The sequence below is a fragment of the Sus scrofa genome, chromosome 11 (genome assembly GCF_000003025.6).
Source record: "Sus scrofa isolate TJ Tabasco breed Duroc chromosome 11, Sscrofa11.1, whole genome shotgun sequence".
Taxonomy (NCBI): Eukaryota; Metazoa; Chordata; class Mammalia; order Artiodactyla; family Suidae; genus Sus; species Sus scrofa.
The window spans coordinates 22,890,907-22,912,288 of NC_010453.5; the positions used below are offsets into that span (position 1 = coordinate 22,890,907).

The 21,382-nt window shown below is 49.1% G+C and overlaps 1 protein-coding gene and 1 long non-coding RNA gene across 5 annotated transcripts in view; one reads left to right on the forward strand and one right to left on the reverse strand.

The window, feature by feature from the left end:
• Positions 1-21,382, reverse strand: part of LOC102167197 — a 139,460-nt gene that overhangs the window by 108,545 nt on the left and 9,533 nt on the right. Inside the window, exon 3 of the long non-coding RNA XR_002336681.1 lies at positions 18,528-18,679. This is a non-coding gene — a long non-coding RNA (uncharacterized LOC102167197). The remainder of the gene's footprint in view (positions 1-18,527; positions 18,680-21,382) is intronic.
• On the forward strand, positions 4,943-15,345 carry SMIM2 (small integral membrane protein 2). 4 transcript variants are annotated; one of them, XM_013980552.2, is made up of 4 exons: positions 4,943-5,608; positions 8,813-8,938; positions 10,778-10,937; positions 12,279-15,345. In XM_013980552.2, exon 4 carries the CDS (start codon positions 12,344-12,346, stop codon positions 12,587-12,589), a length of 246 nt encoding a protein of 81 aa, XP_013836006.1. In that variant the 5' UTR covers positions 4,943-5,608; positions 8,813-8,938; positions 10,778-10,937; positions 12,279-12,343; the 3' UTR covers positions 12,590-15,345. The 4 variants fall into 4 exon arrangements, with proteins under 4 accessions (XP_013836006.1, XP_013836008.1, XP_020921276.1 ...); XM_013980554.2 differs by lacking the exon at positions 10,778-10,937; XM_021065617.1 differs by lacking the exon at positions 8,813-8,938.

A 21,382-nucleotide genomic window follows, 5' to 3' on the forward strand; every position in this document is an offset into this window, starting at 1 on the left:
GTAGATGGATGCTCAGACCTACGTCCTGGCAGAGACCAGCACTGGCTCTGTGGGCCAGTCTCTGGGAGACTGCGAGAGAGCCCCAGCCACCTCTGTCCCTTCCCCCTCTCCCGTGCCGTCCCGTCCGTGTTTACCCAGTTGTGTCACTGCAGTTTTTATTGTTTCAACAAATATTTATCAGGCATTTATTGTAGGCTCTGCAATGTGGCAGATGGCAGAGGTAAAGGCCCAGGCCCAGGCGAGGCATGCGTGGTCTCCAACTCAGAATGATAGGGGCCACCGAGAAAGAATAATAATTACAGCCAGTGTTTTTAGAGTGCTTGTTACGTGCCGGCCATTGTATAATCCTTCCACCACAGGCTGTTCTAGGAGAACACAGGAGGGCCATCTACCCCACCTTGGGAGGTCAAGGAAGGCTTCCTGGAAGAGTCCTGATGGACACCTGGGAGATGAGTTGGAGTGAGCGAGGTAAAGAAAGGGAGCCAGCGAGAACGGTCTTCCAGGCAGAAGCCCGAAGCTGAGAAGGCAGGCAGTAGATGCAGAGAAAGGGAAAGCAGCTCAGTGTAGCTGGGGCAGAGCAGGAGGTGGAGAAGCAGTGGATGCAAAGGGAGAAGTATGTCTGCAAGTAAACATCATCGTGGCCTTGGAAGTCACGATAAAGGATTATTGGTCCAGCCGGACTGGAGCCCTCCTTATCAGTGCCTGTCGGCTGGGACACTCAACATCTTCCCGCTTTTGCTGAATTTCTTATCCCCTGTCCACTTCTTGGAGTCTTGCTTCTAGGTGAATGGACAACCCAGAACTACAGTCCTCCTGCCCATCTGACGGCAGGTACCGCTACTGCCCCAAACTCCTTAGATACTGAAACTTGCCTTAACGGTGCTCAAGTTCACCACCCTCTGTAGACGCCTCCAAATTGGTGAATGGACAGCACCAGCCCTGGAAAGCCCAGCCACAGAAGAGCTACCCCCCAGCCCTAGACGATCTGCCACTTGATCCCCACTTTCTGGTGCTTTAGCGAATTCCTAAATGCTTCAGGAAGATGTCTACCCTCCGAAGGTAAGAAGAGATTCAACAGAACTACCATATGATCCAGTCATCTCACTCTTAGGCATATATCCAGATGAAAGTTTCATTCAAAAAGATACATGCAGGAGGTCCCGTAGTGGCGCAGTGGTTAACGAATCCGACTAGGAACCATGAGGTTGCGGGTTCGGTCCCTGCCCTTGCTCAGTGGGTTAACGATCCGGCGTTGCCGTGAGCTGTGGTGTAGGTTGCAGACGCGGCTCGGATCCCGCGTTGCTGTGGCTCTGGCGGAGGCCGGTGGCTACAGCTCCGATTCAACCCCTAGCCTGGGAACCTCCATATGCCGCGGGAGCGGCCCAAGAAATAGCAACAACAACAACAACAAAAGACAAAAAGACAAAAAGACAAAAGACAAAAAAAAAAAAAAAGATACATGCACCCTATGTTCATTGCAGCACTATTCACAATAGCCAAGACATGGAAACAACCTAAATGTCCATCAAAAAATGAAAGGACTAACAAGATGCAGTACATATACACAATGGAATACTACTCAGCCATAAAAAGAATGAAATAATGCCATCTGCAGCAACTGGATGTAACTAGAGATTTTCAAAATAAGCGAAGACAAATACCATATGATATCACTTTTATGTGGAATCTACATATGGCACAAGTGAACCTATCTACAAAACAGGAGCGGACTCAGACATAGAGAACAGATTTATGGTTACCAAGCAGGAGGGGTAGGGTGGGATGGACAGGGAGTTGGGGGTTAGTAGATGCAAACTATTCCATTTAGAATGGATAAGCAATGAGGTCCTACTGTATAGCACAGGGAACTATATCCAGTCTCTTGGGAGAGACTAAGACGGAAGAGAATATGAAAAGGGATATGTACATATATGTATGACTGGGTCACTTTGCTGTACAGCAGAAACTGGGACAACATTGTAAATCAAGCATACTTTAATTAAACAAAAAAGGAGAAATGCAGAGCTCTCTTTGGGGAAGACTACACAGCTGGTCAGTGAGGGGACCCCACCTCCTGGCTCTATATCTGGGGTTTGGGTCAAAGGCAAGTACTTTGGAGACATGTAGCCTGTGTCTGAACACGGGTCGTACTGCTAAGCAGTAGCTGGGCAATCTTGGGGTAAATAACTTACCTTTCCTAAGCTTTGGTTTTCCCAACTGTCAAAAGGAGTAATATAGTGAAAATGAGACAATGTATGTAAAGAATTTAGCACACGGCCGGGCATTTAGTAAAGATGCACATCATGAAGATATAGTGACCGTTGCGAGGCAACACTAGATCCATACCCGCCTGCCCACCCAGGTCTAAGGAACTCATTTTCCTGGCTGCTAATGGCTCCGTAAGCCAAAGGAAGCTTCCTTGCTCAAGGCTGCACCCCTTTTCCAGGGCAGCCTACATTCAATGATGGGTTGGTGTGAGAATACAAGCTCTGGCTTCCTTTGGCCCAGAAAGGTCATGAGTAGAGTGCCCCTTCATCTTCAGGGTCTCTCCTGAGATCAGCTTCGATTTTTGTTGCCACTGCAGTGGATCTCAGCTTCTTCCAGTCGTGTCTCCTCTGCTGTCCCACAGGGGCTAGTCCCTAGTCCAGACCCAGATAAATTTCCTGCATGCACATCTCAAAGTCTCAGAGGACCCCAGCTATAACGACGATAAGGCAGGTGGTGCAGTGATCACACCTCACTGCCTTTAAAGATCAAGTCTGCGCTGATATTGACAAGAATATGCAGCTGATGGCAAATTAATTGATATTTATCGCCTCTTCTCAAATAAGTTATTTCTTTGCTTAGCTTAAAGTTTCCATTAGAAAGAAAATACACAAAGTTGAATTTCACAAGTGTGCGTGATTTACAAAAGTGTGATAGTTCTTTAGTAAGGACCCAACTTCAGGCTCCTTGAATCAATGTCAGACATTGATTAGTCTCAGTAAGTCACTAGTCTGGGTTAAGCAATGTTTACCTTTTGTGTTAGAACTGCAAACTGAACAACCACTAACTCATGAATTCAGTTATAACTGTTGTTACCTATTTCCCCCCCCCCACGAAGTCTAAATCATAGATATCGTAAACTCTATCATTAGGTTTAGAGAGAGTGTAGCATCATTTGGGCAAACCAATATTCTGATAAATAGAGTTACCACATTTCCACACTCTTTAGTAATTTTTAATGAATTAGAAATTAGTAAAACATTTTTAACACTGAAAGTCTGTCGCACATACTTTTTGTTGTTGTTGTTGTCTTTGGCTTTGCCCTCGGCATGCAACATACGAGTTCCAGGGCCAGGGACTGAATCCATGCCACAGCTATAACCAGAGCCACAGCAGTGACTACACCAGATCCTTAACTTGCTGAGCCACTAGGGAACTCCTGTTGCACATAGTTTAATTTTTTGGTAATTTCAAAGGCACTTGGTGTTTGAATGACTAGCAGGGAATTATAAATGTGCAGAGGTAACAATTACTACAGAATGACAGATAAAGCCTGTTTAATCTAACTGTATATATGATTATGATATGCATGAATACCCATATTTGCATACATTTATCTTGTTGAATATAACTTTTGCTAGAAAAATTAGTAATTGGAGTAAAGCTGCGCATGGGCACAGCAGAGAACTCATGGATTCGAACGGGATTAGACAGATGGATTGCTTTTTAAAACAAGATAAAATTTACATACACTGTACATTAGGTGTATGATTCAATGAATATTGAAAATGGGAATATACTCAAGCAACGAACAAGATATGAAACATGTCCAAAGGGGATTATGTGGGAAGGTCTTTGGATTTTTCATTTTCCCCGGTAGCAGCATGCTTGGATTCTAGGAGAGCTTGTCAGCTGCTGCATTCTGGTGCCTCCTTCACTCCTTTTCTCATCTCCATTGCTTCTTGCAGCTTCCATTGGCATCCACTACATCTTTCCTCTGCTGGTCCTTTGTTGCACACAGTTTTCACCAGATTGCAGGGGGCTGCCTTCCTTTTCCCAGGCAGGGGCTGTTTCTATCTCTCCCTTCCCAGTAGTCTGTTGGTGGCTTGCTAATTTCAAAGGATCTTTATACGCAATAGGCACACACGGTGATCAGATTCCTCCACTCCTTCCAGGAGCTTTCCAAAGCTTCGCCCATAAAGCTTCCCCATACAGTCGTGGGGAATGAGTAGGGAGCAAGTCCCATATGCTTTGTTTTTATAGATGGAGACTTGAAGTAAAGTGAAGTTAAATGGCTTCCTGGCTAGCGGGTCTGACACTAACTCAGAATTAGAGAACTCAGTCCAGGCCGTGTTTGGTTTTGGTTTTGGTTTTCTCCTCCAGGAGGAAGGAGAGTGTGGTGGAATTCCCTAGGCTGGTATGTCTTGAAGCCTTTCAGTTTTTCTCACCTCTACTTGAGAGGTGACTCCACAGTCCAAGTGTGAGGAAACAGTGACCTAGGAGACACAGCAGTAGGAAGAGACACAGGGAACTGCGGCTTCAGGTCTCGGCAATGTTTTTAGAGATTAGGAGCCAGCAAGAGAGAGCAAAGGGTCAAAGATGGGCGCACACACACACAAACAGTCAAAACTAGTTCTTCGCACTTCTTGTAGTTTTGCGTGCGCTTCCTGTGTTTTATCTTCAGCAGCTTAATAGTTTCACTTAAAAATACAGGAAAAAAAAATTTTTTTTTCTTTTTAGGGCCACACCCTAAAAAGAAAAGCATAGGAAAGTTCCCGGACTAGGGGTTGAATTGGTGCCGCAGCTGCTGGCCCACACCAGTCTCGGCAACACTGGTCTCAGCCGCATCTGCAGCCTACACTGCAGCTTGTGGCAACGCTGGATCCCTAACCCACTGAGCAAGGCCAGGGATCAAATCTGCAGCCTCGTGGACACTATGTCAGGTTCTTAACCTTCTGAGCTGCAATGGGAACTCCCAGGCAAACATTTTTAATTTGACTTTTTTTCAGTATAAAAAGATGCTGGTGAAGAAGTTACAAAGAAGACAGTACATTTTCTGGGATATCCCCCTTCTCCACGCCAAACACTCCTCCCTCCAAATGTTGTTCTTTATGTTAACTGATTAGCTTTGTTGAAATGGCCGCATTTAGGTATTAAGGGGAATATATATTTAGAGGCTTAGGAAATTACGCCAAAGGATTTTTCCGTGCTTTGGGCAATGGGTGGTGTAGCCACCCAGTGCGTTAAATTTTGCAAAAGGAACTGTGTGGCTGGCTTCGCCCCTGCCCTACCTCTCCAAACAGAGTCAGGAGACGGAAATGGTACCACTCTCCCACCGTTCTTATTGGCTGGCTTGCAGTTCACCTCATAGCCTTGGCGTAATGACTGTGCTGTGGGATTTGACAGTTGCAACATCTAATCTGCCTCCCAGGCGCTGCTCACTTCCAGGGAGTTCCACTGGCCCTCCCTCAGACTGATGTAAGAACTAGCCACAACTTTAATTATGAGTCTTCTGGAAAGAACCAGGGAGACCGTCTCCCATACCATGACTCCGTCTGCTCTGCGATGAATGAACAAGCCAGCTCTTAGGGCTAACTCCCCAAACAGGCGTCAAACCCAAAGCGTGAGTGAAATAACTACATGGCTTACACAGCACAGCCGGGGCGTGCCGCTCCTGTTTTGCTTCTTAGCCTTTTACACTCATCTCCAGCCTGAGTAAAACTTTCTCTGGTACCTTCTTCTGACTCACGAGAGCATCAGCCTAATCCCTGCAACAATGAAGTGGTCTGTTTAGCTGTACGTGGGGAAGAGGCATCGTCAAGGTTGCTTAGCAGCAGACACTGGTTTATTAAAAACAACTGTCTGCGAGGAAATCACCCCCTCATTTTCCTGTGGATTCGTGTCTTCTGGTTGATTGACTTGCTCGCCGAAATGCTCAAAAGATTTTCTCCTTATTATGTGCTGGGGGCGGGGGAGGGGGCTGAAGAGCAAAATGGCTGGGAAAGATTTGATATTAGAAAGAGGATGGGACATCTTGAAGCAACTAGGGGGCCCATGTTTCTTCTGTCCAGAAACCTCTGGCTGCAAAGTCGGGGGACTTGGTGCAGCTGTGTGTTCTCTGCCCTGGTGTCAGTTTCCTGTGAGCTCTGGAAGGACAACGGGGAAGCTCCAAGAGGGAGAAGGGACAGGGGTCGAGCTGGGGATGAGGGCCGTCAACGCAGGAAAGGATGCAGATTGAGTGATTACCCAGTGACCTGAGGCACCCGGGTGTCAAACCCATTTTGTTGAACTGTCTAGACTAACCATTATGCTCTTGGGACTGGGAAGGTACGGAAAATAGCCAAGTTACCCGCATAAGTGGGGATGGGAGGAGAATCACGGACATTTATGGAATGACTATGACGGGCTGGCCACTGTTTAAAGCATTTTTTTGGTACATAAAAATAATTGCTGTTTGGAGTTCCCATCGTGGCTCAGTGGTAACGAACCCGACTAGTATCCATGAAGACACAGGTTCGATCCCTGGCCTCACTCAGTGGGTTAAGGATCCGGCGTTGCCATGAACTGTGGCGTAGGTCGCAGACACGGCTTGGATCCAGTGCTGCTGTGTTGTTGTGGCTGTGGTGTAGGCTGGCACCTGCAGTTCCGGTTCCACCCCTAGCCTGGGAACTTCTACATGCCATGGGTGTGGCCTTAAAAGACAACACATAAATAAAGTTCACCTAACCCAGACTGAGAACCACTTTAAAAAAAAAAATTACTGTTAGTTTAACATTGTCTTTAAAGGTGAGAAACCAAACCTTTGAGAGGTTAAGTTTATGAATTTGGTTATCTGTAAGTAGGAGGGATGAGATTTGAACCCTGGCAACCAACACTCTATCGACTGCACTACCTAGGCCCTCAGTTAATTCTCAGATAATTGTGACCAGGGGAGGAACTGTGGCCCTCAGCTATCAGATCTTCCCATTTTTCAAGAAAGCCAGTTTATTTGAACTTTTTTTTTTTTTTTTTTTACTTTTCTAGGGCCGCACCCACGGCATATGGAGGTTCCCAGGCTAGGGGTCGAATTGGAGCTATATCCACCAGCCTACATCAGAGCCACAGAAACCCCAGATCCGAGCTGTGTCTGCGACCTACACCACAGCTCACGGCAACACCAGATCCTTAACCCACGGAGCGAGGCCAGGGATTGAACCTCCAACCTCATGGTTCCTAGTCGGATTCGTTTCTGCTGTGCCACAAGAGGAATTCCTATTTGAATTTGCTAATGAGAAATTTCTGAAGTTTTTAATCGTTGGCAATATCTTTCTTTCCTTTTTTTTTTTTTTTTTTTTTTTTTTTTTTTTTTTTGTCACACCGAGGCATGCAGAAATTCCCAGGCCAAGGACTGAGCTCACACCACAGCAGTGACCCAAGCCACAGCAGTGATAACGCTGGATCCTTAACCCTTTGTACCAACAGGGAACTCCAATATCTATCTTTTTTCAAAAACGTTTTTGTAAGACTCATTTCAGGTCAGCAACTGAATGTAAACTGAATGTGATCTAGAATTACTTCCTACCCAAAGTCATGAGGTCATGGCTCAACCTGCAGCCCTGTGTACATGCTGGGGAAACCTGGACCAAAGAAGCAGAAATGTAAACAGGAAGCCACACCCATCCCACTGCAGGAAAGGCCCTTTGAGGAAGCTTTGAAACATTGGGTCATCAGAAGGAGTTTGTCCACCTAGGCTTTGGTAGTTTCATCGGAAACTCAGAGGAAATGTGGATTTCAGATTTGCAATGGAGTACAGTCTAGACCTGTGTGTTTCGGCCGGAGTGCTGTGATCCTACAGTTCAAAGAGGTCGATAGGTCACAAGGGAGCTGAGATACTGACCCACTTAGCTCTCAGGGGACTGAAGAGTGTCTGTGGTGCAGAGGTCCCTTGGTTGGTCACCTCTGGCCAGAATGAGTTCTCTCCCTTATTATTTCAAATATTATAATTAAAAAATATATGTTCCATGTAGTTAAAACAGTTGGGAAGTACTATTATGGTCTGTTTTTTATATAATGTATATTCTCCTAACTTACCATCAAATATTTTTCTTTCTTTCTTTCTTTTCTTAATGGCCTCACTCACAGCATATAGAAGTTTCCAGGCTAGGGATCAAATCAAAGCTGCTGGCCTATGCCACAGCCACAGCAATGCCAGATCTGAGTGGCATCTAAGACCTACATCATAGCTCACGGCAATGTGGGATCCTTAACCCACTGAGCGAGGCCAGGGATTGAACCTGCATCCTAGTGGATACTGGTCAGATTTGTTTCCGCTGAGCCACAACTGGAACTCCGAGTTTTTCTTTTTAATGAATGGGATCTCATCTTTACATGAATCCTATAATGAAACGTTGCTCTTCTGTTCACCCAGTCGGTAGGACATCCTCCTCCTCAATCTCCCCCTCCTCATTCTTCATGGATCTTTTTATTAAAAACAAGTCATTTCCTTCCATTCATTCATTCATTCTAGTTCTCTTCCCGACTGCCCGTCTCACATAGCATTTTGGCATTATTTGCTATCAATTCACTCTACAATGATTTGTTATTTGTTTGGAAAGGTTCCTGGGAAAAGGGTGTGGGGACTGCTAGGACACTCAATTTGTCTTCGTCTTCCTGGCACACTCTCCATGTTCACATTGAAAGTCCCAGGGAGCCTCGGTCCCGGGTGAGCTAGGATGGTTGGACCACCAGGCCTTGCTCACAGGTAGAGCTGTTGTCACAGACTCTTCTTCATATGGGAGAAGAGAGGGGAGGGTTTCACACAAAATAACCTCCATTTTTCACTGCTTAGGTATCAGGGCATCTGCTGAGAGGAAGGTGAGCAGATGGTGGAGGACTCATCACTCAAGGAATCCCAGTTGCCTCCATATCATGTGCTTCTAAAGCAACTCTTCCAAAACGACACAACTTATATCAGGTGCATCTACGCTTTGCATGGATGTAATCTGTCACTTCCTGAATATAAATTAATACGATGAACTGAAAAAGTGAGATGATTATATATTTATTTTTCCTGAAATAAGAGGCAAGTGCAAAACACATAATCTATTAAGATGAGGCACCATCTAGACCATGAGAGGTACCCACTCCTGCCCTTCTTTAATAGCCACTTGCCCTCAGCTGGCTACCGTGCTCCTGCTCCCTGCCCTCCGCATCCTAAAGAACACACCTGGCTTAGGTAACAGTTACTCACCCAAAAACAGTGGAAATGTCACGATTGTGGAGGGAGGAAAGTATTTAATTTACTGTGTCGCCCCCCCCCCCCCAAAGACCCACTGGACAGGAGGCACTGTCTGGCTGTGAGAGAAGCCAAAGACAGGGGAGTCAAACAATATGTGACTTTGAATAAGCACTTAACCTTTCTGTGCCCTGACACCTCCCTCTGCAAAATGAAGGAGTGGACCACATGAGCCCCCAGCATCCCTCATCCATTCTAGAATTCGGACACTTTTTTATTTTTCTGTCTTTTTAGGGCCACACCCACAGTATATGGATGTTCCCAGGCTAGGGGTTGAATTGGAGCTGCAGCTGCAGGCCTATGCCACGGCCACAGCAACGCGGGATCCGAGCCGCATCTGCAACCTACACCAAAGCTCATGGCAACGCCGGATCCTTAAGCCATTGAGTGAGACCAGGGATCATACCCATATCCTCAGGGATACTAACCAGGTTTGTTTCCACTGAGCCACGATGGGAATGCCCTAGAATTCTAACACTTTTTGAAGGATTATAAGGGAAGAGGAGCACCACACACACACACACACACACACGTTAGAAGTCTTTGGTATGAAAAGCCAAGGGGATAAGCCAAGGTTCTCTGCAAAAATATGACTAGGATGGAATTAGGCCCTTGGACGCTGAGAACCAGGCAGCACCATCAAAATTTTTGACAAATGAAGTCTCACTATCACAACAGAAGCAAGCTTCTTGTTATGAACTTACACAGTTTAGAAAAGATTTGCACATAGAACAATAGCTTGCAGAGCTTGCATATTGAGAAGCATCTGAACACAGCAGTGTTGCATTTGATCCTCACATAGTCTTGAGAGGCAGGCACCAGCGTTTCTATTCTCCCCACTTTACAGATGAGAAAACAGATTTTGTAAGTTGTTAAGGCCACAGAGCTATTTTGGACTCTGTTCCCATGAACTTCTGCAACCTCTACAGAGAATGGGTGTTGTGGGGTCTTATCACCTAGCGGCCACCTCAGAAATAAGGGCCCCTGGCTCACACGGTACCCTCGCAAGGTGGAGCAGAGGCCAGTGGTGTGAGTGCATGGTTGTCCTCTCTGGAGAGGGCTCCTCTTAGGGTCACCAAGTAGATGTCACTGAAGATTCATGGGTAGGCTGACCGGTCTGTGTGCACACCCTCTGCTGGGGCTATGTCCTGGTGGTCACATCTCCAATCTGGTCATTGCTGGAGTCCCTCTTCCTAAACGTTCCAGGACCATGGTGTTGGGGCTCTGGGAGGCTGTGGGGCTGAAATGACCTAGGAGTCTGCAAGGACTCCTGCTTCTCTGCTGTGTGCTGCCGAGTGGAGCGGGGTCCTGCTCTGCTGTTTAGATTGTTTTGTCCATTACAGATTATTATTTCAGTAGTCAATCTGTAATATATTCTTGTACATGTGAATTTAATTAAAAACCTTTTTTTCTTGCTGATATGGACATGGTTTTACTACTATGCAGTCAGGCCAGACACAGGTATCGGAAGATAGATTTCTGAATTGTGGGCCAATTTCCCTGATTTTTCACACCCAGGGCCCTGCGATGGGATGGAGATTTATGACTTTGATGTGCTGTCTTCAACCAGTCTCCGGTCCCTGGGGAGTATGCAGAAGCAACTGATCCCAGGAGGCAAGGGTGTGCCCTGCAACCTCACCAGGATCCTCACAGGACTCAGAGGACTCCTTGAGTTTCGGTACTCAGAGGAAGATGTCAGTGTCACTCCAGCTTTGCTTCATCACCTCATGACTTGAGAGGGTTGGTGACAGGACGAAATCTTCCATACCGTGGTCCATTTCTGATGTATCTGGCCTGTGGGGCCTCCAAGGGCAAGATGTGTCCCCAAAGGACTGAGGCCAGAAACTCATGTGCTATTTCGTCCCATAGCTTCTCTGTTTAGCAACACTGCACCTTTGGTGCTGATGCTGCTTAAAGAATAACAGAAGGTTCAGGAGCACTGGCAATTGTTACCAAGGGCACGTGCCATCCCCTCTGCCGTCCTCATATGTGATGGCCACACCACTTGCACTTGGGGTGGTAAAAGCCTGTGCCCTCTAATCACCTCCCAGGTGCTTGCCCCAGCTGTTGACTCAAATTTAAACATCCAGTCCAGGGAAGAGTTTCCGTCGTGGCTCAGTGGTTAACGAATACGACTAGGAACAATGAGGTTGTGGGTTCGATCCCTGGCCTCGCTCAGTGGGTTGAGGATCCATTGTTGCCGTGAGCTGTGGTGTAGGTTGCAGACGCGGCTCAGATCTTGGGTTGCTGTGGCTGTGGCATAGGCCGGAGGCTATAGCTCCGATTGGACACCTAGCCTGGGAACCTCCATATGCTGTGGGTGCGGCCCTAGAAAAGTCAAAAAAAAAAAAAACAAAAAAAAAAAACACAAAAAGAAAATTAAACAAACATCCAGTCCAGGGAACATGGCCTCTTTGGTACACGTTATAATCAGGCAATCATGGTTCTCTTCAGAGTCGGGGTTCACCCCATTACGGTGGAGAGCCTGGGGAGCAGTGATGAGGGGATGGCAGCATCCATCTGTCTGTATATCCATCCATACCTCCTCCATTCAGCCTTCTGTCGCTCAGTCACTGAGTGCCCACTGCATGCCACATGCCAAGCTGGGTGCTGTGCATTCTGAGGTGAACACAGAAGACTGGGTCACAAGGAGCCGCTTCTGTTTCAAGAGAGCAGCTCAAGGAACTTCACCTGCTATTTAGTGTTCCACATGTGTTCCTTACTGCCAAGAGTCCATAGGTGTTTGGGGACCTCCTTTAGTTCTGGAAGCTTTGGGTCCTCTCTGCCGTGGAGCCTGGCCCTCAAAAAGCCACTGTCAGCACTTTCCAGATGATTACTACGCATGGGGAGGGGCCCGGCCTGGGGCCCCCTGAAGACTGTGTCATCCCCGGCTCCAGCCACAGAAGGAGGGAAGCTGAGCTGTGAGCAATGTTGCTAGGCTGTGGCTATTTATTTTTATAAGTGAGCCTTGTGCTTAATTTAGAAATCTGCTTTTGCTTTTTCTTTCTTTTTTTTCCAGCATCATCTGGCTGTCTGGCACCATCAAAGAACTGCCTTTCTGACCCCACAAGAGCTCATGGGTGGATGGGGGCAGGAAGGAGCTTGGGGAGCGGACTGATGCCAGCCAGGCTGCCTCACGGGGAGGTGGAAACACGTGGCCATGCCATCAGCATCCTGTTCGGCTTTTGGACAAGTTTCATCTGTGACACCTACGTAGCCCTCGCTTGGAACAACAGGATTAAATGTGGCCCTGGTGCTAGCTCCTCTTCTGATTACTCACACCCCAGGATACAGCAGAACAGAAGGCAAGGCCATGCAAAAGAGGACTAAAGACAGGTGCCAGAAGCAGGTGACATCCAGACTCTTGGTCTTTGGATGTGGCTATTTCAATCGAGCCACGTTTCTGCAGCTATTTTGACATGAGGATATTTTGATTTGGCCTAAAAATTCGGCCGATAAAGGTTTCGTTTTTCAGCACAGGGAATATAGCCAGAATTTAGAACAACTTTAAATGGGAGTGTAATCTGTAAAAATATCGAATCACTATGTTGTACACCTGTAACTAAAATAACACTGTAAGTCAACTATAATAAAAAACAATTTTAAATCAATGATGAGTACGAAGGGCATTTTATACTTCCTGAGTTTTACCCTAGCCTCAAGCTGCACCCTATTGCCAACCCAACTTCTAGGCATCCAGGTGTGTGGATCAGGAACAGGTAAGGGAAAGGTGTGGGAGAGGTTCAAAATGGGAAAGACATCTGGGATCAGGTGGCCGTCGAGGATGGAGGAAGTGTCGGGAATAAGGGGCCTCTCGGGGCTGGGGGGAAGGCCAGGAAGAGAGGAGGGTTGCGAGGCTTCCAAAGTCAATGGAAGGGTCAAGCTGGTCGAGACTGGGTTGGAGCGGGAGTCAGAGATGGGAGTGAGGGGCGGGGAATTGGTTATCAACATAAAATCCAGGGGGCCTGCATCTCTGGCTCGCCTGTGCTGAAGCGGGGTCACGACAGCGGCATGAATTCGTGGGCGTTGGACGCAGGACAGCGCAGACGGCTCCTCCACAGGTCGTGTCTGACTCACAGAGGTCTTGCAGGTCACTCGAGGGCTTGTTTGAACCTCGGTCTCTCCGTAGACGGTGCAGAGGATCCTGTCTGCCCTCCTTCTTGCCTCACCTGTGTTCTCCCTCCGGGCGACGGGACGAGGAAGGAGCCAGCCGCTCATACAGCACCTTGGGGCACTGGGAGGAGGTGCCTGCGTAGCTGGGGGGCACTGTTGGTGTGAGTGCTCCGTGAGTCAAGGGTTTCTGAGTCGGGCAAGTGTCGCCGTCTCTGCCTGGTGATTCACCTGGACACAGAGATGCCTTCAGCTGGAATGCACGGCGTTGGCGATGAATCTGGTCTGGCTGTGGCACAGAACCTCATCTTTACCCAAATGCTGGCAACATGAGGAGGCCTGTGCAGAGGGGCACGAGGGGATTCGAAGGGAAGAGAGTAGAAAGGACTCTGGCATTTCTGCCTGCCCCCTGGAGCTCTGCTGTACAAAGAAGGACGGTCCAATCATCGATGTCCCTGTGCCGGGGAAGACATTCTTCCAAATTCTTCTGCCGTTTGTCAGACTTGCCAGAGTCCCCAGAGGCGGTTCCGGTGTGACAGGAGGTGGGGGGAAGGGAGCACTTTCTCCGCCAGGCTTCACCGCTTTCTATGTTGATCTTCTGCCTCCCGGTGGTGAGGCCTTGCAGATTTGGGAACGGAGGGTCCTTCCAGAATGGGTACAAGGAGGCAGCAGGGCCTAGGGCCTCAGCTTCCATGGGGCTGGACTGAGAGCCTTCTCTGAGCCCTGGGGCAGAAGAGAAGGACAGGAAGGGCTCCCGTGTCCCCGCAGCTCACTGACCCAGTGCCCTGGAGGCGTGCCGGCCACCCCCATCCCTGCTCTACAAGCCACAGCGCCATCTCCCTGGTACCGGGTTTATCTGCCTTCCTGACACCCACTCCTCTTGCTTCGTGCTTTCTCACCCGGCGCCTGCCTGCAGATTTCCTATGGCTTCCTTTCTCAGACATTGCGTTCGATTCCCTCCTCACATTTACTCCCAAGTGCCAAGAACAATTCTGTTCGGGCAGGAGGATATTATTTGGCTTAAAAGAGAGAAGGCGCGGTGGCTTCTCCGCAGAGCATCCTTTGGGCTTATGTGGGGACTTGTTCTGGGAACTGTTTAGAGTCTCCCTCTGGTCTCCCTGCAGCCCCACCCCCAACGTCACCTCTCTGTCGCTCTGCTCTCATTGCTTTTAACTGGAGGACGATACGAGCTTCTCTTTCGGAGCCCAGGTGGAAGGGCTCGGCACCTCCGCCCCCCCACCACTACTCCTCAAGGACCCTGGCTGTGTCCACTCGGCGCAGTACGATGTGTGTTGTCACCACTGCTACAGACCCGAGCCTTGTCCCAGGACCTGTGTGACCTCTTCTTGGCCCTTTAGCTGGGGAACCCATCCCCTGTGGCAGCCCTTCCGAAGCAATCCTGGCTTTAACTGGAAGGGTCAGGGCCAACCAACGCTTGCTCTCTGATGTCATCGAGTTGACTTGAGACACATGCTAAGCACAGTAGCTGGCACAGCTGGCATTGTTCTCGCTGGTCCCTACTCATGGTTTGGGGAGGCTGTATTGCCCCATCTATCACTTTGTATAGTGATTCGGGAATTTGCTGTCAGACACAGAACGCAACTTAGAGGCCAGAGGGGCTGAGCCCCACCCAGGCAGCAGGCAAGCCGGCCAGGCCTGTCCCCAGAGGGGAGGGTGCTGCTGGGAGAGGCCGAGTCCTGGACCTGGTCCTGCCTGGACCTCCTGTGAACAAAAGGCTTCGTTCCCTCTAGACCAGGGGACATTCTGCCCTCCAGGAAGAGAGTGCTGCCTTTCGGGGTGGCGGGGGGATGGAGGCTTTGAGAGGCCAGCCAGTAAGACCCCTAAAGCAATTAATCAGTCCAGTCCCTGAGCACCAAGCCTCCTGAAATTGGAAGGTGCTTCCAGGGACACGAATTGGCTCCTTCAAGTCCCACCACAACTCCTGGAGGTAAGCAGAGAAGGTGTTATTACTCTGATCTCACCAATGGGGAAACCAAGTTCCAGAAAGTTTAGTTAACTTCCTTAGAGTCCATTAAGTAAATTACTCATGGACTTGAGTCAAGAAACCTCAAATTCCTGACCTCAGCTCCAGTTTATTCCATTACCCCACGCTGTACTTCAGCAGGGCTTAAGCTACACATGAAACGCAAGCCCTAGCCCTTCCAGTTGGGCAGGAGTTAGAACTGGCACAGGTCTCCACCAGCATGGCTGGGGCCCCGGAGGCTGTGAACAGTTTCCACTTGGCTGTATGGTGAGGTGAGGCCGGTGGCTCAGCCAAGCTGAGATCATTTGGGGGCTTGCTGATTATGTGGCTGTAGTGAGGGGGATGCAACTGAGAGGGAGAGAGACGGAGCAATGATTCGAGTGTGTGTGTGCACTTGGTGTATACACACACGCAAACACACACACACACACACACACACACGAGCCTGGGTTTACAGGTGAGGAACAGCCATTACTACTGTCAGCCGTGATGGCTGCTGCTGATGAGTCGAGCAGACACCCTGGAGGTCAACTGCAGCTTCTGGATGTGCTGTGGCTTCTTACCTCAAGCTTCCTCATCCTTCCCTGAAGGCTCCCTTTGGCCACAGGAATTTTCCGAGCCCCTGTGTGGGGCAGCCCAGAAGAGCCCCAGAGCTAGTGGCGCCTAGAACACTGATTAAAATCAATGAAGGATGAAGTGGGGGAAAAACATTCTGGGTTCCTTACCCAACGATAAGACAATGTGAGGTGTTTTCTATGGGATCTCTGGGAGGACCGCAGGGGAAGGGAACCCCAATGCTCCCAGCAGCAATCTGCTCATAATGTCCCCCCTTTCGACTTTCCCCTCTGCTTCCCAATCCCTTACTGCATTTCTTGGTCTCATCTCCCCCATAAGCTCTGTGCAGCCAGATTCCTGTTTCTGGCACCAAAACTAAGACAATGGCCTCCTAACAACTCCTGCCTCCCAGGAGCGCCGCCTTGTACGTGTGGGCTTTCAGCATAGCTAAGTCGCCGCCGAGAGTGGCACATGTGGATTTCCTGGTTGGACACTGTATCTTTTTGGCCATTGGACAGGAAGCCTGTGGCTCTGGTACAAATAGTGATGGCGTTCTATGGGTTGGAAGAACCACTTTTTCCACATCCAGGAGAGCCCCTGCATCACGGCTGCATGGGTAAGAAATAGAGAACTGAGCTCAGTGTCTTTAAAGATGATGCCAAAGTAAGCCTGGGGTTTTCTTGCTGCTTTATCTTCTGTTTTGTCAATGACGTGGTCTCTGAGCAGGTGCGGCCTCAGTACTCCCGCACTTCCTCTAGAGCCCGGTGAACGCTGCCATAAATGCTCACTTTCCTCGGGCAGGCATGCATCTCTAAATTCCTCTTGGTGTGGCAGCAGCAGTGGAATCTCAGGGGCCTGGCGGGGGGAGGGGGGTGAGAGCCAGGACTCCCCAGGGTGGGAGCACTGTCCCATCAGTCCTCCTGGGTTCCAGCAGGCAGCGGATTCCACTTGCAACCACGCAGACACATGAAAGCAAACGTGCGCTTCTAACATTTCGTAACCCGCCTCCCACAAAACAGAAGGCGCTCTTTCCCTTGCGTTATTCCCTGCCTTGTTCTTGACATTTTTTTAATGTGCTGAGTCTACAGCCGACTTTGCATTCCCAACACCTCCCACTTGAATTGGCTCCTGGTCCCTCCAGGCCTGAGGATCCCAGTCACGTGCTACACCCCAGCGAACACTCTCTGCTCCCTTTCTGAGCAGGCTACCCTCCCCCTCACCTTGACATTTAAGGCCTGCTGCTTTTTTTTTTTTTTTTTTTTTTCCCCACTCTTCTCCTCCAAGAAAGCAGGGCCAGTCAGGATTTGCTGTACCCTTGGCAGGGTTTGGGGGGAGCTGATGCTGAGGTAAGGGGGCTTTTCTGTGTGCGCTGGGTGAAAAGCAAGCATTGGCCTTTGTGCTCCTGCTGCCTGGCTTTACCACAGTGTGAAACTAAGCAGAAAGCCCAGGCTCCATTTCCAGGCCCTTGTCCCACCTGCAGAAAGCTGAGTGTATCTTCCGAGTTCTTTTGCTTAAACCAGACAAAGGGATGCCGTCCCTCTCCTGGGGTTCTTCCCGGTTTGTAGCCCGGGCTGAGCTGCCAGCTGAGCTCATTCACCGCAGGGGGGTCTGGTGTGGAGCAGTGGCATCAACAGCTTAGGGAGCACAGAGCCTGGACCGGGTCTATCCATCCTCCCCACCCCAACCTCCCCGGGCCACACTCAGGAATTCAGGTTTAATCCAGCCTGGCAACAAGAGAAGTAATCCTTTTTGTGCCAGGCGTCAGATGCTAGGCAATGCGGAGGGTATGTATATATGGGATGCTAAGGTCATCAGATATAGGCTCCAAGGTGCATCGCACAACACGGGAAGTAAAGCCAATATTCTTTCAGAACTGGAAATGGAAAGTAACCTTTAGAAATACATTAAAATTTTTTTAGAATTTAAAAAAGAGGGAAAGAGGAGAGGAAGGGGCAGAGAGCAAATGGGAGAGAGAAAGACAGGAAAGGAGGAAAATGAGTCCACGAAATAATAGTAACACAGAGGCATGGCTGAGCGCCACCTACAAGCTTTTGAGTGGCGCCCATGCCATCTGTCACCCATCTCAGTTTCAAAGCGGCATCAGGAGCTGGTGAACACATGTGCTCGCTCCAGAGAAAACACACAGCTTAGATTTTAGAATCACGTTGCCTCCTATGGTCCCCTGGAGTGGAAATGAGCACGAACCCGCTCTCAACCACCAGAGGTCTTGACCAAAGGACTTTAAAATGCTTCCAAAAAAAAAAAAAAATTCAATCACTTGAGTAAATATACGACGGTATTTTTTTCTCCAACTCACTGCAAGACTTGAACACACACTCTCTGCATGAGCTCCAAGGTTAATTTAAGACCACTTAGAAGATTCTTAAAGGAAGAGACCACGACGGTTGCGTTGAGCCTAATGCCTGACACTAGGAGGTGCTCGACGGATATTTGCAATTGAATTATGGAATGAATGAATATGAGAGAGACACGGAGAAGAATATTTTAACAAGATGATACTGGAAGATTCAACATGGGTTCCTTTTCAACATATTTCATGGCTTTCCTTCTGGGCCTCAAGGATGCAAAGATGAGTGAGTGCTCCCCGTGTGGACTCACCAGTTGGCTGGGATCGTGTGCACACACTGGAGTGAAGAGATGGACAGGGCGCAGAGGTGGAGATGGTCAACATTGCCCAGGAGATTCCAGGGAGATGTCTACACGTGCAGGCTCCGAAGCTACCCAGGAAGTCACACCAGGCAGGCCAGGCTCTGGAAGAGGGCACATGGGGACAAAGGCATGAGAGAGCCTGTTGCGTCAGAGAGCAGCCATACCTGCCCGTGTGTGTGTGTGTGTGTGTGTGTGTGTGTGTGTGAAGGGTGGGGGTTTAGGGAAGGCAGGGACAAAGAGAGAGCCCTGAATGTCTCTGACAGCTTCCAGCTTTTGCTGGCCACCACAGGTTTCAGAGTGTCTCCTATATGGCCAACTCCTGGCAACAGTAGTTTCACTTACTCAGATCTTTCTGGGAAGCTGGAATACCAAGTACCAGGGGTGGCTTGGTCCCTGGGGAGAGTGTGGGTGTGTCTCCATGCCTCCTTAGGGCCTCCGAGCTGATGGGACAGAGGTACGATCCTTGATCTTCTAAGCGCTTCATGGTGCTTATATGGTTCCTGGTCTGTGTTCCTCTCTGCTGTGAGCTACCTTAGGGCAAAATCTCCCTGAGCAGACTGACATAACAGAGCCTTACTGGAAGGACGGAAGGAAGGAAGGATGGATGGATGGATGGATGGACAGGTGGATGTTCAGTGTCCTGTAAGTGACCACTCTTCCCTAAGGGGACAAAACTCACATTTAGCATGATTACTTGTTTATTATTAACCTTTAAGTCTCCCGTGGGCACAGAGTCCAGACAAAACCAGTCTGAAGCCCCCAAAGAGCTGAGCAAGAAGCCAGATCAGGGCTTATCAGAAGAGGTGCCACCCAAGGCCTGGGAAGAAGAGGGGAGCCTGTGCCATCCCTCAGGCTCTCAGGGCCCCAGCAGGGCCAGCCACAAGGGGCCCAGCTCTGGGACACTGCGAGCACTTCTGCTACAGACTGCCCCGGAAGCCGAAGGATTTGAAAGCCCAAAGCCGAGCAGATAAAAGGCAATCATGTTCCCACAGCCTGGCCCCCTGCCACCCTCAGGCTCCCTGGGGATGCACTTGTGGCATTTGAATGTTTCCCTCACAAAGGCCTAGAGAGAGGAAAACAGCCACTGCTTCTGCTGGTCTCCTTCTGACACTTCTCCCCTTCCGACTGTCCACAATCAGCACCCTCTCATTGCTTCGATCATGCGATCTACAGTGATGATAACAAGCTTTTGTCTGTCATTGTGTGTTCAGGACATTGAATTGAGCAGAATTATGTCTCGGATTGGGCACGATTCTATTCTGAAGTGCAAGACCAGTGCACGCATGCACGCGTGCACACGCACACACACATACACACACACACACAGGCTTCTCCCTTGGCCCAAGAGCTGCACCTGACTTCTAGGAAGTCACAGATCAGTCCCTGCCCAAACGGGGCCCAGAAGCAAGGTCCTCATGTACCTTGAGGCCCTGAGCTGGCAGTGGATGGGGAATAACTGCAGGGAAGCAGTGAGTGGACGCAGGCCCCCACCCCACAGACCAGTGGATTTCCCTGGTATCCAGCCCAGCCTAGGACCCTGGGTGTCCTTATCTCTTTTTTCAAAGCACAGAATGGCAGGAAAATGGGACGAAGTGTCGACCTAATTAAATAGTACTTATCGGCCATCCCAGTCATTGCCTGCTGTTTGACACTTTACAGTCTTTGAGAGCTCAGTTCCTGCAACGTGAGTAGAGATTCTGCACAGAAGGGACCATGAACACATGCAGTAGATGGAAATGCGAGGCAGGGGTGCAAGCCTGACAGGGCAATGAGCGCTGATTCTCACGTGGAGAAAGTGTGGGAGAAACAGCTGGGCGGAGATCTAAGTGGCTTAACTGATCAATTTCTTTGTCCAGCACCTCATACTGAGGACATAATAAGTAGCATGTATCAAGTGAGGCACTGAGAGTTTAAAGAAAAGAAGAACCCACTGGCCCTGGCTTTGAGGAGTTCACATAGGAGAGAGTCACAGTCTGAATATACTATATAAAGAATGAGAGGGCAGTGGTACCTAGCGAGTAGAACGTACTGGGGAAGCTTTAAGGATGGATGGACTCAGCCTGAGGAGATGGGACCCAGATTCCAATGGGCCTGGAAGGGCTGGTGAGCTTCTGAAAGGTTTGCTTGAGGGCATTTTAGGCCTGGAAGCCAGAAGAGCAAGGAGCAGTTAAAGGAATGTGAAATAGTTCTTTGCGACCAAAGAACGCGTGGAACGAGGCAGAGTGAGGGCTGTGGCTGCAGAGACGCCGGGGCTAGTTTGGGAAGCTTCTGAGTGTCCTGTGAAGGATGTGGGCTTTGACATCAAAGACTTTTTAAATTTAATTTAATATATATATATTTTTTTTTAAGGGGGAAGAGGACATGAAGAGACTCACTCTGAGCAGTGTAGAGGGGGGAGGCAGGAAGCAGAGGCAAGTGAGGCAGTGACAGAATCAGTGGGGCTGGAGGAACAGCTTTCAGAGATGCAGGAGAGACGGGGTCTCTTTCATTCTCATGTTCTTTTTTTTTTTTCCCTCTTTTCAGAGCCTTTGAGGCATTACTCCACACAGATCTTTTATAATCTCTCTCAATCTGCTTATTCTGGAAGCCTTTCCCCACATTTTTCTTGGGCCCCAAGATCTGACCTCTCTTTCTGCAAAGTCAGGGTATACAAGGTGTTCTGTCCTTGGCTGGGGACCAGAGACCCCAGGGTACGCAATCGGGTCAGTGGAAGTTTCACATCACGGGTTGGCCTCAACTCGAAGTCTTTCCTTTATGATCTGAGTAACTAATGTATGTTTTCTCTTTTCACGTTGATAAAGTCT